At 35.9% G+C, this 14,005-nt stretch overlaps 1 protein-coding gene across 1 annotated transcript in view; it reads left to right on the forward strand.

Moving 5' to 3' along the window:
* LOC107713172 (rho GTPase-activating protein 26-like) overlaps positions 1-14,005 on the forward strand; it is a 99,473-nt gene that overhangs the window by 58,554 nt on the left and 26,914 nt on the right. Inside the window, exons 11-16 of the mRNA XM_016518605.1 lie at positions 3,023-3,101; positions 5,901-5,937; positions 6,114-6,179; positions 6,273-6,347; positions 8,716-8,800; positions 12,139-12,197. Of these exons, the coding sequence (XP_016374091.1) occupies positions 3,023-3,101; positions 5,901-5,937; positions 6,114-6,179; positions 6,273-6,347; positions 8,716-8,800; positions 12,139-12,197 (401 nt within the window). The remainder of the gene's footprint in view (positions 1-3,022; positions 3,102-5,900; positions 5,938-6,113; positions 6,180-6,272; positions 6,348-8,715; positions 8,801-12,138; positions 12,198-14,005) is intronic.

The following is a 14,005-nucleotide window of genomic DNA, read 5'->3' on the forward strand; positions in this document are numbered from 1 at the left end:
GCAGAGTGGCGTGATAGAAACAATTAGACTGTAAGTGAGGAGGTCACTGAAGGAGAGAACGACAGCGCTCTGGTAAATGAACTCCAGAGGTATGTGTGTAATGTGTTGCTAGTCGGTAAAAGAGCTGTGAAGTGTTGGAATAAAAATAGCTGGCCGCATTTGAACACCCATTCCTTGGCCACACTTTGCAACAAGATAGGGAGTAACCTGACACTTTATCATTCATTTATATAATCATTTATGTGATGACAGTGTAGTTGGTAAATATAGAACATCTGGTCACATTTTCCTGTCGGCCGTCCAGGCTCACATAAAAGCCGAATAAGTGAAATGCTGAAAATGTGGTGCCAAAATTTGGGCCTATAGTAAACCATGTTTTTCTTTTCAGGGAGATGAGGAAAGCTTTACGCTGAAATCTTGCACCAGAAGGAAAACAGACTCAATCGAGAAGAGGTTCTGTTTTGACATTGAAGCCGTGGACCGGTGAGTTGACTATAAGCATGCCTGCCACCAGATGGTGCTTTGGTCCACGTAACATCCAGTGGGAGACACTTCCTGGCTGCTGCTCAGGAAAGGGGGTGGAGATTTGGACTAGGTCTGCCAGGCATGAAGAGAGTGCACTGTAGATAGCTTCGACCTGTCAAAACTGTTGCAGTAACTAGGAAGAGAGAAATAAAGTGGCCATCTTATGGTTGTAGGCAGGGGAAGGGAACCGATTTCTTTACACTTAACATTTAGGCCAAAAGATGCTCTAAGCCCTGATGACACAACATTGTAATAATTAAAAAAAATAAATAAATAAATATCCTGCATCCCAGCAAAATTGTCACATAATAAGATTTATTTCTAGAGAACATTATGTATTTTTTCCCCCGTTCCCCACTAAGATTCGAATCTTAAGCATAAACTGTTTGAATTTGCAAGAATAATCATTTTAATCCAGGATATACATTATCATCAAAAGTTTACCAAGGCTGCGTTTATTTAAAAGTGAAATTGAAGACAATTGTAATATTACAAAAGGTTTCTATTTTAAATAAATGCTGTTCTTTTGAACTTTATTTTTGTCTTAAGAATTCTGAAAAAAAAAAAAAGTATCACAGTTTTCACAAAAATCTAGGAAATTATTTTGAAAAACAAAAACTTTTTTGAAGATTTATAATAAGAGCCAATATTAATAACTAAGCCAAAGTAATGTTTGATAATAATTAAGCACCATATTAGAAAGATTTCTGAAGAATCACACTAACGACTTCAGCTTTGCCATCACGGAAATAAATGACATTTTGAAACGTATTAAAATAGAACTTTTATTTTAAATTATCCTATTTTTATACACGATACAAAGCAAATTTGCATGTGATTTGAAATCCTTTTAAAAATTCTTCTTAAAAATGTAGCCAGATTTTTTGAAAATATTTCTCAGTATGAATGGTCAGATTCAGGTGTTTTAAGTGTATATGTCGCAACATTATATACAGTATAATGTTCAGCACGCTGTACATTATATATAGTGTTTTTACTTGAAAATATTTATACAGATATTTTTAAAAAGAACTATGACAAAAATAGTCATTAAGAATGGGGTAATGCTATGTAGTGTCTATAGATGTGTCCGAATGAACTCATTTTGCTTGGTATTGATGTGTCATAGTGACCTTGGAAAAATTCCTAGTTTTCCATCTTCTCTTTCCACACCAACAGCTACTCTCAAAAAAGACTCTTTTATAGTTGTGTGAACACTTAAATCATTACTATGGTAACCAATGTAGATATATACCAGATATTGATGACGTTATTTGAACAAATGGGTCATATTTCATGATTTGCAAAATTACAGTACAGACAGTCCGTCTTTTAACAGTCCAGTGCTTTAATACAGCTCTTATTTTACCAAGCAAAACCCTTTCTCTGCTTTAGCATAGAAGAGCCAGCGAGAGCCAGTTTACTGTGCCGTGTGTTGGAAAACCTCTTAATATTTCAGTATGGCAGCTCTATCAGTAAATCAGAAGCACACACTCACACACCATTATCTCGCGTTGACAACTGAAGGTTAGGCCATGCCAGGTCAGGCAGAGTTAGGGTAATAGAACTGGGTCCGTTTAATTGAGTTTGTGGTCAGAAAACCCTGATGAATTTACAATGTGGTAGTGCACTGCTGGTGTGGGGGACGATGTCATTTTGTGTATGCGATGCTGTGTATGTGATGTCCTTTTTTTTATTGGCAAAGCCGACATATGGGAAGGTGTTTGGATAGTGTTTTTGTGAGTTTGCAATCAGAAAAGCTGGAGGCTATTGTAAAATTGCAGTGTGTTTTGTGTAAAATACATTTGTGAATAGTTATTGGGTGTTTGTTTACACTTGTGAAAAAGTACTTTATAGAATACTTTTAAAAAAAGAGTACTTATTACAGAAATACTCTACTTCAAAAGAATGTACTTGGTAAAAATTAAATGCATTGTTTCTGAACACTTAATTGCATTTTACTTACAATTAAATGAAAATGTATTATGCAATTAGTTTAACTAAATTGCTTTTAAGTTTAGTTAAAATTATACTCAAGAACTTTAGATGTGATTTAATATGTTCAACACATGCAAATAAGTTTACTTACTTTAAGATTATAAAATGTCTTTTAATTTGACAATATTACTTTTTAAAAAATGTACTTAAGTGTGTAAAGAAACCATAAATCATAAAAATCATAAAAATGTACTCTTTAAGTGCACCTTCAGTGCAAGTGGCATTTTATTTCCTTATTATTATATTATAATACACAACAAGTGCATATTGAATACAATTAAGCACAATTATTTTTCACAAGTGTGCCTCTGTAGATTTTTAAGAAAATGCATTTTCCTCAAACACACACGCTCACTAGTGTTTAAACTAACAGTGTCCTGTAAATATACATGCATCACAGGAGAATTTTGTGTGTGTGTGTATGTGTGTGTGTGTGTGTGTGTGTGCATGTTGACTGTACCGCTGTGCATGCTTGCGTGTGGATGTGTGCATGTTTCAGGCCTGGCGTGATCACCATGCAGGCGCTGTCAGAGGAAGACCGCAGACTCTGGATGGAAGCCATGGACGGAAGAGAACCGGTACTTTATCTGAGACATCGGAAATTTGTTTCGTCTCTTTAATAGGATAGGGTTCATCTTAAAGGGATAGTTCTCCCAAAAATGAAAATTCTGTCATTAATTACTCACCCTCATGTCGTTCCAAACCCGTCCAAATCAGTTTTGCGAAGTTACGAGAATACTTTTTGAGTGCAAAGTAAACAAAAATAACATAATTTATTCAACAATTTTTCTCCCCCAAGTTACGTCTTCCGCCATTTTAGAGTATCACAACACATACGCACGCATTCCCCTAAGTATAAACAACGCTGATTACGCAGATTACGTTCATGCGTGCGTTTTCTCAGACGAACGTAAACAATGCTGATTACGTCGATTACGCTCTTGGGTACTCTCCAAAATGGCGGAAGACATAACTCGGGGGTGAAGAATTGTTAAATAAATTATGTTATTTTTGTTTTCTTTGCGCTCAAAAAGTATTCTCGTAGCTTCGCAAAACTAAAGTTGAGCCACTGATGTCACATGGACTGTTTTACCGATGTCCTTACTATGTTTCTGGACCTGGGAACATTTCAGTTGCATTGCTGTTTATGCAGGGTCAGAGATCTCTCACATTTCATCAAAAATATCTTAATTTGTTTTCCGAAGATGAACGAAGGTCTTACGGGTTTGGAACAACATGAGGGTGAGTAATTAATGACAATTTTCATTTTGGGGTGAACTAACCGTTTAAGAGCATTTCACATGCTTGGCACTGCTGTGCATCAGATAAAGTGCATTCTCATTTTGAATGCATATTCTTGAGACTTATTGTGTCTCATAAATATGCATATTCGGGCCTTTAGCCTGTTTTTTTTTTTTATCTGAATTCAAATGTAGTGGTTTAGTTGAGTGTTGGCTTCATAATTGAATCTGTAATGTATTGTAGGATGATTTAGGCTCTGTTCCATAATCTAGTGAGCTGCCTCACTAGAGTACTACATACATAGACCTTTAAGGGCAGCATGCTAATTGAATGGGACATTATCAGTTACTGATGAAACATTCTTTAGGCATCAGCTCAATTAGTGCTTATCACAAAAACACACACAATTCTGCTAGGCCCTTATTAGCATGAAAATTCATAGAGCACACAAATATTTTGTTAAATAGTAAACTTTCTATTTATTTTAATATTTTTTATCAACGTTAATTGGCTTTGAATTAAATATCTAGTTCAGTCATGAAACTCTAAATGGTGCAGTTCTTCTGAAAACCTCCACCTCCCCCAGCTCCACCTGTCTAGATCTGCTACTGGATTTATGTATGCCTGTTCATGCAGCAGCAGCATATCTTACACACACACAGGAGCATGCTTAAAATGTTCTGAGGGTTGTCATGATTATAGATAGATACAGAATTATATCAATATATTCATAATCCACATTTGAGTCATCCACTATCTTAGATTTTTTTTCACTGAGGTTGTCGTAGTGTATTTTGATATTGCCTTCTCACCAAAAATGCTGCCTATGTACTAGGCAGCTCACTAGGTTTTGTAACAAAACCATGATGTCTTAGCATGCTAAATGACTCTTTTAGTGTGACAAAGCTTTTCAAAAGCATTTAGTGAACAGATTATGCATGTAAAATAGTGCAGATGAGGCAGTGGTATTGTGTGCTGTGATGGCTTCTCAGCTGGTACCATAAAATTGTACTTGTTATGTAGATTTTTTTTTCCCGAAGCTGTTCTGTGTTAACAGCCATTTACTTGACCAAAATGTGTTGTCTCTCAGGTATACACCCTGAATCGTGACAGCCAGAATGAAACTAGTAAGTAGTGCTATTTCAGTCCTTGAAATTATATATAAAAAAAACATAATTCAGTTGAATCACAGAATCGTACACACTTATCATGCTGGTTTCATGTTGTTTATTACTGTTTGTTTTACCATGAATGTTGGCTTCATAATTGAATCTGTAATGTATTGTAGGATGATTTAGGCTCTGTTCCATAATCTAGTGAGCTGCCTCACTAGAGTACTACATACATAGACCTTTAAGGGCAGCATGCTAATTGAATGGGACATTATCAGTTACTGATGAAACATTCTTTAGGCATCAGCTCAATTAGTGCTTATCACAAAAACACACACAATTCTGCTAGGCCCTTATTAGCATGAAAATTCATAGAGCACACAAATATTTTGTTAAATAGTAAACTTTCTATTTATTTTAATATTTTTTATCAACGTTAATTGGCTTTGAATTAAATATCTAGTTCAGTCATGAAACTCTAAATGGTGCAGTTCTTCTGAAAACCTCCACCTCCCCCAGCTCCACCTGTCTAGATCTGCTACTGGATTTATGTATGCCTGTTCATGCAGCAGCAGCATATCTTACACACACACAGGAGCATGCTTAAAATGTTCTGAGGGTTGTCATGATTATAGATAGATACAGAATTATATCAATATATTCATAATCCACATTTGAGTCATCCACTATCTTAGATTTTTTTTCACTGAGGTTGTCGTAGTGTATTTTGATATTGCCTTCTCACCAAAAATGCTGCCTATGTACTAGGCAGCTCACTAGGTTTTGTAACAAAACCATGATGTCTTAGCATGCTAAATGACTCTTTTAGTGTGACAAAGCTTTTCAAAAGCATTTAGTGAACAGATTATGCATGTAAAATAGTGCAGATGAGGCAGTGGTATTGTGTGCTGTGATGGCTTCTCAGCTGGTACCATAAAATTGTACTTGTTATGTAGATTTTTTTTTCCCGAAGCTGTTCTGTGTTAACAGCCATTTACTTGACCAAAATGTGTTGTCTCTCAGGTATACACCCTGAATCGTGACAGCCAGAATGAAGCTAGTAAGTAGTGCTATTTCAGTCCTTGAAATTATATTAAAAAAAAACATAATTCAGTTGAATCACAGAATCGTACACACTTATCATGCTGGTTTCATGTTGTTTATTACTGTTTGTTTTACCATGAAGTTGTATTGATGTTTTTTTTTTCCCCTCTCCTAATGAACTTTCTATTTAAGTGGCTCAATTAGATGTCATCGGCTTCAACGTTGTCAAAAAATTCATCTATGCCATAGAAACCAGAGGTACACCTCCTGTTGTTTTTCTGTTCAGAAATAGAGGTCAGATGGTGACCAGCACATGAGTAAGTGTTGACAGTCTATGGCTTTCTCTAACAGGTATTGATGAACAGGGGCTATACAGGATCGTCGGTGTCAACTCCAGAGTGCAGAAACTACTCAGCCTGGCCATGGGTGAGAATCAGCACTCCGCTGCTGGTGGTCATTTTGTTTTAATGAAACCAGGAGATTAACATGAAAAAGAATTTCAGCCATAAATGTCACATATACAATTTCTCAGCCTTAAAACTGTTTTGAGTAACACAGTGTCTGTCCTGAGAGTGATAATTAGGCTAACTTAGAATATGTACACTTTTTTCACATTTCTTCTGAATTTATAGAAATATTGTAATGCACTGTACCAGTATTATGTTCTTGTTGGATACCGAATGCTTTATTGGAATAGCCAAAATCACAGTGCTAGAATTCACTCCTACAGTTGTCAGTTGCGTTGCTGTCTATGCAGGGTCAGAAAGGTCTCGGATTTCATCAAAAATATCTTAATTTGTGTTCCGAAGATGAACAAAGGTCTTACGGGTTTGGAAATACATGGGAGTGAGTAATTAATGACAGAATTTTCATTTTTGGGTGAAGTATCCCTTTAATTGCAAACAGCATGCAATTGTGTTTGAAAACATTACATTCAATTTCACACTTAATTATATTCTTTTAAAGTTTATGTATTTCCATAATAAGAATTCTTTTTAAACGTACACTAAAATATGTTATTACTTTATTCATGATGGCTACACCACGTGTCATTAAATATATTTTTTTTATTTGAAAATAATATAAAGGTTCTTCAAAACCATATAAAGCCAGCATGTATAGAAGAGAGTACATTTCTAAGAAATTGACACGTGTGTTAAAAATAGTTTTAAACTAGATTTTTAATAGGTTTTCCTTTTCTTTATCATGGATATTCTTATTTGTCATTGACCTTGGTAACTAGTTGTCACAGTGATCACTTGCATTTTTTTAGACAGCTTTGTTAATTGTAATGTGAGCGCTCTAGTTGTCACATTAATTATCACTGTAGACAGCTTTGTTGATTTATAATGGAATGTGTCTTGGTTTGTCGCATTACTCCCATGCAATGTAGACAGATATATTGATTATTACGTGAGCGACCTAGTTTTTTCATGATGCATTGCTCTCGTACAGACAGATATGTTGATTACAATGCATTGAGCTTGCTTTTGGTCACTATGCCAAAATTCATGCATGCCCCTCCCATATTACAATATTTTTATCAGTTGCGTTGCTGTCTATGCAGGGTCAGAAAGGTCTCGGATTTCATCAACAATATCTTAATTTGTGTTCCGAAGATGAACAAAGGGTTTGGAAATACATGGGAGTGAGTAATTAATGACAGAATTTTCATTTTTGGGTGAAGTATCCCTTTAATTGCAAACAGCATGCAATTGTGTTTGAAAACATTACATTCAATTTCACACTTAATTATATTCTTTTAAAGTTTATGTATTTCCATAATAAGAATTCTTTTTAAACGTACACTAAAATATGTTATTACTTTATTCATGATGGCTACACCACGTGTCATTAAATAACATTTTTTATTTGAAAATAATATAAAGGTTCTTCAAAACCATATAAAGCCAGCATGTATAGAAGAGAGTACATTTCTAAGAAATTGACACGTGTGTTAAAAATAGTTTTAAACTAGATTTTTAATAGGTTTTCCTTTTCTTTATCATGGATATTCTTATTTGTCATTGACCTTGGTAACTAGTTGTCACAGTGATCACTTGCATTTTTTTAGACAGCTTTGTTAATTGTAATGTGAGCGCTCTAGTTGTCACATTGTCACATTCATTATCAGCGACAGCTTTGTTGATTTATAATGGAATGTGTCTTGGTTTGTCGCATTACTCCCATGCAGTGTAGACAGATATATTGATTATTACGTGAGCGACCTAGTTTTTTCATGATGCATTGCTCTCGTACAGACAGATATGTTGATTACAATGCATTGAGCTTGCTTTTGGTCACTATGCCAAAATTCATGCATGCCCCTCCCATATTACAATATTTTTACTGCACTTTCAAAGCACATCTGCCTCAACTAATATCATACAGACTTATTTGAAGTATTGTAGGCCTATTTGTGTGTAAAGCTTCACTTTGCAAGGAACCTTTATTCTCAGCTGCTTAAGTACAAACGCAAACCTCTTCACACGCAAAAAGTGACAGGAATGTCGTCACACCCTGCAGTGAAAGCAGAATGAATAGACTTTGATGTTGTTGTGTTACTCACCAGATCACCAGTATTTAACTGCCTGCCTCAGAGTGATAATGATATACTTTGACAGTTTTGCTTTAGGAAACGGTTTGCGATTTTGATGCTGATTGGCTGTTGCCAGCACGCATATGCATAGTTTGCTTGCACATACTGGCACTGTGCAGAGTGTGTAATTCCAAAGGTTCAACAGAGGTCACCTGCAAACTAAATCTGCCGTCTAACCGTAATACTCTCCTCTAGACCCCAAAACCTGTGCAGATGTGGAGCTGGACAGCACAGAATGGGAGATCAAGACCATCACCAGTGCAATAAAGCATTACCTCAGGTACCAACCTGCCCCTTCACACATGACCACATGACAACAACCAAAATGTGTGTTAGCTGTCTTAATTTAACTGGCTCCTGCAGTCTCAAAAGTTAGCTTGACCGCTAAGGCATCAGTCCTACAATTGCTTATACTCAGGGCTGTTCACTTACCCTGTTGAAAAAACCAGCATATGCTGGTTCTTTCAACAGGGTAAGTATACCATGCAAAACACTCTGGCAACTAAATACTGTAAGAACCCACAAAATAAACTCGGAACACTTGCATACTGAACAATTGAGTCCCCTTGCGCAAATGAGTCCAGTCACGCTTGTAGGATAGACATTAATTGCGGCTTGTATGCTATCATTTCTCTGTTCTCTCTATGGTACAGCAGTATAAATGATTTTATTAAATATGATTTACAATAAATATATTAAATATACTGTATAATTAAGTTTATTGCATCACTTTTTTTATTATTTGCATGGACTTAACAAATGATCAAAGATGATAGATTTAATAAACTAGAACGCTAACAAGCTAGCAGTATGCTAAGCTAGTAGGCCTATGCTGAGCATTTGAAGAATGAGAAATATTTAATGTCATATAACTTTGTTTTATTTACCAGTATAAGTAGTTACAAAGTTAAGACTTCATATATTGAGTGTGTCAAGTCGAGTTTCTTACCCACTTACAGTAAGTGGGCCTTAAGTACATCTTTATATGTAATTTCATAATTACTTAAGTGTTTGATATATGCTTAAAGTGCACTGTTAAATGTACCGACAAGCAATTATGGTAAACTAAAATATGCTTTAATGTCACTTCTATTGAAACTTGCATGTATTTATAGTACATTCAAAGTGCATTTAAAATATATTAATTTTAACTGTAATCAAATAACATTACAGTTGAAAGCATAATTATGTTGAATATGATTTAGTATGTTAGTTTAAACATTAAAATTGAGTATTTTTTATTAAGGCATGACAAAAGATTATTGAGACGTAATGATTTAAGTATATATAATGATAAGTAACATTTCAAGTACCTAAAAATATACTTAAGTGTGTTAAGAAACATAGTCATGAAAGTGTACTTAAACACTTGCAAAAGTACACTTATCTGGACTTTATTTCATTAATATTATATTATCTGCAAGTTCATTTCTGTGCACACTAAGTGCAAATAGCCCGCCTTGTTGGAAGAGGCTATTTACACTAACTCCGCCCATCAAAGTGTGATTGGGCTAGTCAACACTACAAAAGACAGCTATCAAACATCAGCTCCAGTGGTGCAGATGGTAAAGCGCGTGCCATAGTCATTTTTGATCAACCCGGGTTCGAACCATAGACTGTAAAAAAAGATGGACGACGCGTCTCCATTTCCTTCCACTATAGAAAAGTGAAGCCAAAGCATCTCAGTATGGCCGCTGCCATCTTGAGTAAATGATAATAATAATAATAATTCATTACATTTATATAGCGCTTTTCTAGGCACTCAAAGCGCTTTACATTGTCAGGGGGTATCTCCTCATCCACCACCAGTGTGCAGCATCCATCTGGATGATGCGACGGCAGCCATAGTGCGCCAGAACGCCCACCACACACCAGCTTACTGGTGGAGAGGAGACAGAGTGATGAAGCCAATCAGCAGATATGGGGATGATTAGGAGGCCATGATGGTCAGAGGCCAATGGGCAAATTTGGCCAGGATGCCGAGGTCACACCTCTACTCTTTTCGAAAGACATCCTGGGATTTTTAATGACCTCAGAGAGTCAGGACCTTGGTTTAACGTCTCATCCGAAGGACGGAGCTTGTTGACAGTATAGAGTCCCTATCACTACACTGGGGTGCTAGGACCCAAACAGACCACAGGGTGAGCACCCCCTGCTGGCCTCACTAACACCTCTTCCAGCAGCAACCTAGTTTTCCCAGGAGGTCTCCCATCCAGGTACTGACCAGGCTCAGCCCTGCTTAGCTTCAGTGGGCAACCAGTCTTGGGCTACAGGGTGATATGGCTGGTGAGGTGGAGCCGCGGTATCAAACTCCCGCCCAAACTCCCGCAGACCCAATCAACCGTAACGACACGCCCCGTTTTTATAGTATCAAATTACTAGCTAAAATCAAACTTATCACAAAAATGAACAATTGAATATATATCCGCGTAATAACAACTACCTTAAATGACCAAAACCATCTTACGGAAAATTGTATTGGAAGTGTAATTTATTTTTTTATTTTGACTCAAGTCCCATTCGTTTACATGGAGAAGGCGGGGTTTATGACCTGTACTGCAGCCAGCCACCAGGGGGCGATCGAAGAGCCCGCAGCTTCACTTTTCAGGACGTGTGAGGCACACCCGGTTCGAACCAGCATTTTACCGAACTTTTTTTCTCCCTTTTCAAATCTCATATCACATCGGAAATGCATTTCATTTTCAATAAAAATGAAGGAAATAATTGAAAAGCTGAAAATAAACTATCGGGTAGGTAGGGAGGGTTTTATTGTCCCAATAAGGTGGCATCCATTTAATAATTTGAATTAAAATTATAATTTACACTCAATACATTATTATTGCATACTGTTTTATAATGTGTACTACAATACTGAGATGCAGATAATTGCCATTATTTGCAACAAATAGTATAAATAACAGAAAATCCTGCTAACATAGTGTAAATAGAATCTATAGCTATTTGCTCTTAGTGTAAATAGCATATCACAAAAACAAAACTATTTTCACTTAGTGTAAATAGCCTCTATCGCTATTAACACTTAACACAGTGCAAATAGCTGCTGCCTGTTTTAAAAAATATACTTTTAAGATTTGAAGTACACTACAAGTGCACATTCAATACAATTAATAAGTACACTTCTTTTTCACAAGGGAGAGCTTGGCAACCCATGTGTTCATGACACCAGCCTGGCGACCACCCACAACATGCTAGCACCGTGGCAGTTTGGCGTTAGCAATTAGCAAATTATTAAAAAATATATATACAAATATAGTCAATCATGTTATAAACATGAGATATTGCAATTACCACTTACGTTTTTGTCGGAAAATATAAAAATACAGTCTAACACACAGTCTTGATTATTCATGTAATTCAACAACATTGCTAATAATAATCTACAAATTAGTCTGCAGGTTAAAAATAAAACCTCTCGGAAGTTAGCAAATAAGTAGTATACGACTTTAAAACGGTAAAGGAAGACATATAATCCTCATGCATCCAAATATTCTCAGTTCACTCTGTCTCGATGCTATGATATCTTCTGTTTCTGAGTCTGACTGTCGATTTCGGTCTGTTATCTAATCGCTAATCTCTTCTCTTCTTCTGTGCTATCAGGATGCTGCCGGCCCCTCTCATGACATACCAGTACCAGAGGAGCTTCATCAAAGCAGCCAGTGAGTGTCTGGTTGGACCGCTCTGGCCTTATTTCCCCTCCTCTGATCTATTTTGACTATTTGAAACTATTTGACTATAGTTCGACCATTTGATAAGACACAGTGCAGAGTAGCAGTGTTCAAGCTAATAGGACGCGGTCAGAAACAAGAAACTGAGGTGTAGAGGAAAGAAAATGGATTTACAGTGTGCCGGCTTTTGTCTGAGACACCAAGGGATGTTGTTTCTTTTCCAGATCGTCTTTTGTACCATAAACGTTGATTTTCACACTGCAAAAAACTGACCTCAATTAGAAAGTTCACAATTTAGATTTAAGCACAAACTTAATTAAATTGTATGTAAAAATTATTTCAAATATTTAATTATTAAAATTATTTCATAAATTATTAAAATTATTTAAACTTTTTTTAACTAATTAGGAAGAAAAAATTATTACAGATATTAAATACTAAAATAAATATTCTCTGAAAGGTAATTTTGCTGCTTAAGTTAATTTATCTTGCGTTAAGGATGTTTGGATACTTTTGTACATGAAAACAAGACTGATTACTAAGATGCTTTTTTTGCATTGTATCTCATGCTATCTTCATCTTATCTCATTTGCTTTCTACCATCGTTCCCTTTTTTGTCTCTGTTTTTCTCTCTTTCTTTCTGTGCTTTTTTTTTGGCCAGTCCTTAAGGGTGACGTTAGGCCCTTGTCCTCATATGAACTTTTTTTTTCTCAGAGAGCTCCACCCCTCCCTTTCTGCCTTTCATTTTCTCTCTTTTTTTCCACCCCTCCCCTAGTTCATTCCTGTCTATGTGAGCCATTTATGTGATAAAGAGCAAGGTGCCATCTGGAGTTTGCCCATGAGCAGAGAGAGAGAGAGAGATGGGAATACGGGAGTGAGAGACGATGTGAATGTGTATGTAACTGAAGGAGAAGAGAAAATCAAAAAAGTGTGAAAATGTTTGTGTGCGCGGTCTAAAGGTTCGGTTTCTGTTCAACATGACCAAATGTCTAGTGTCTGGTCTGGTTATGTGCTGTCTTTTTTGCAGTTCAATATTTGAACGCTTTGTATTATCAACAGATAATTTTCTTAATCTATATTTTGTGTATAAGATAATAAGACTTGTTTTCAGACAATATATTCTTGTGTTCATTTTGCTTCTTAAGTAAATGTTAAATGTTGCTGTGTTGTTAAGTTAAGTTAAAATGTTAAGTTAAATCTTGATTTAAAAATGTTTGAATATTTACACTAGAAAACCAGAAAATATTTTTTTGCAGTGCAATTTTTTAATTGTATTTAATTGTATTTTATTTTTTGTCCCTTGTCATGTCTAAACAACCTCATTTATACCTCTCTTCTCTCGCTGTACTCTTGATACTGGGGATTATTAGGATATCATGGCAGCCAGATAGATCACTCTAATATTTCAGTGACCTTTAAGAGCCAGCATCTGGCGGCTTAGCTTTGCCCTTAATGGACACTGCTGTAGCCGTCACTTACACTAGGTGGCACTGTGCTTTTACAACAAGGCAGACACAAACACGTGAGCATTAATGTCAGTTTAATTGGAATAATGTGTCTGTGTGGGTCCAGACTGTGTCAGGAAGTGACCTCACAGAATCAGGAATGGGATCTTTTGTTCTGTCTGGTCTGGGTGCTGTCTTTTTTGCAGTTCAATATTTGAACGCTTTGTATTATCAACAGATAATTTTCTTAATCTATATTTTGTGTATAAGATAATAAGACTTGTTTTCAGACAATATATTCTTGTGTTGAAGATATATATATATATATATATATATATATATATATTAAAATAC

This window comes from Sinocyclocheilus rhinocerous, unplaced genomic scaffold, assembly GCF_001515625.1.
Source record: "Sinocyclocheilus rhinocerous isolate Xijiao unplaced genomic scaffold, SAMN03320098_v1.1 scaffold387, whole genome shotgun sequence".
In the NCBI taxonomy this organism is placed as follows: domain Eukaryota; kingdom Metazoa; phylum Chordata; class Actinopteri; order Cypriniformes; family Cyprinidae; genus Sinocyclocheilus; species Sinocyclocheilus rhinocerous.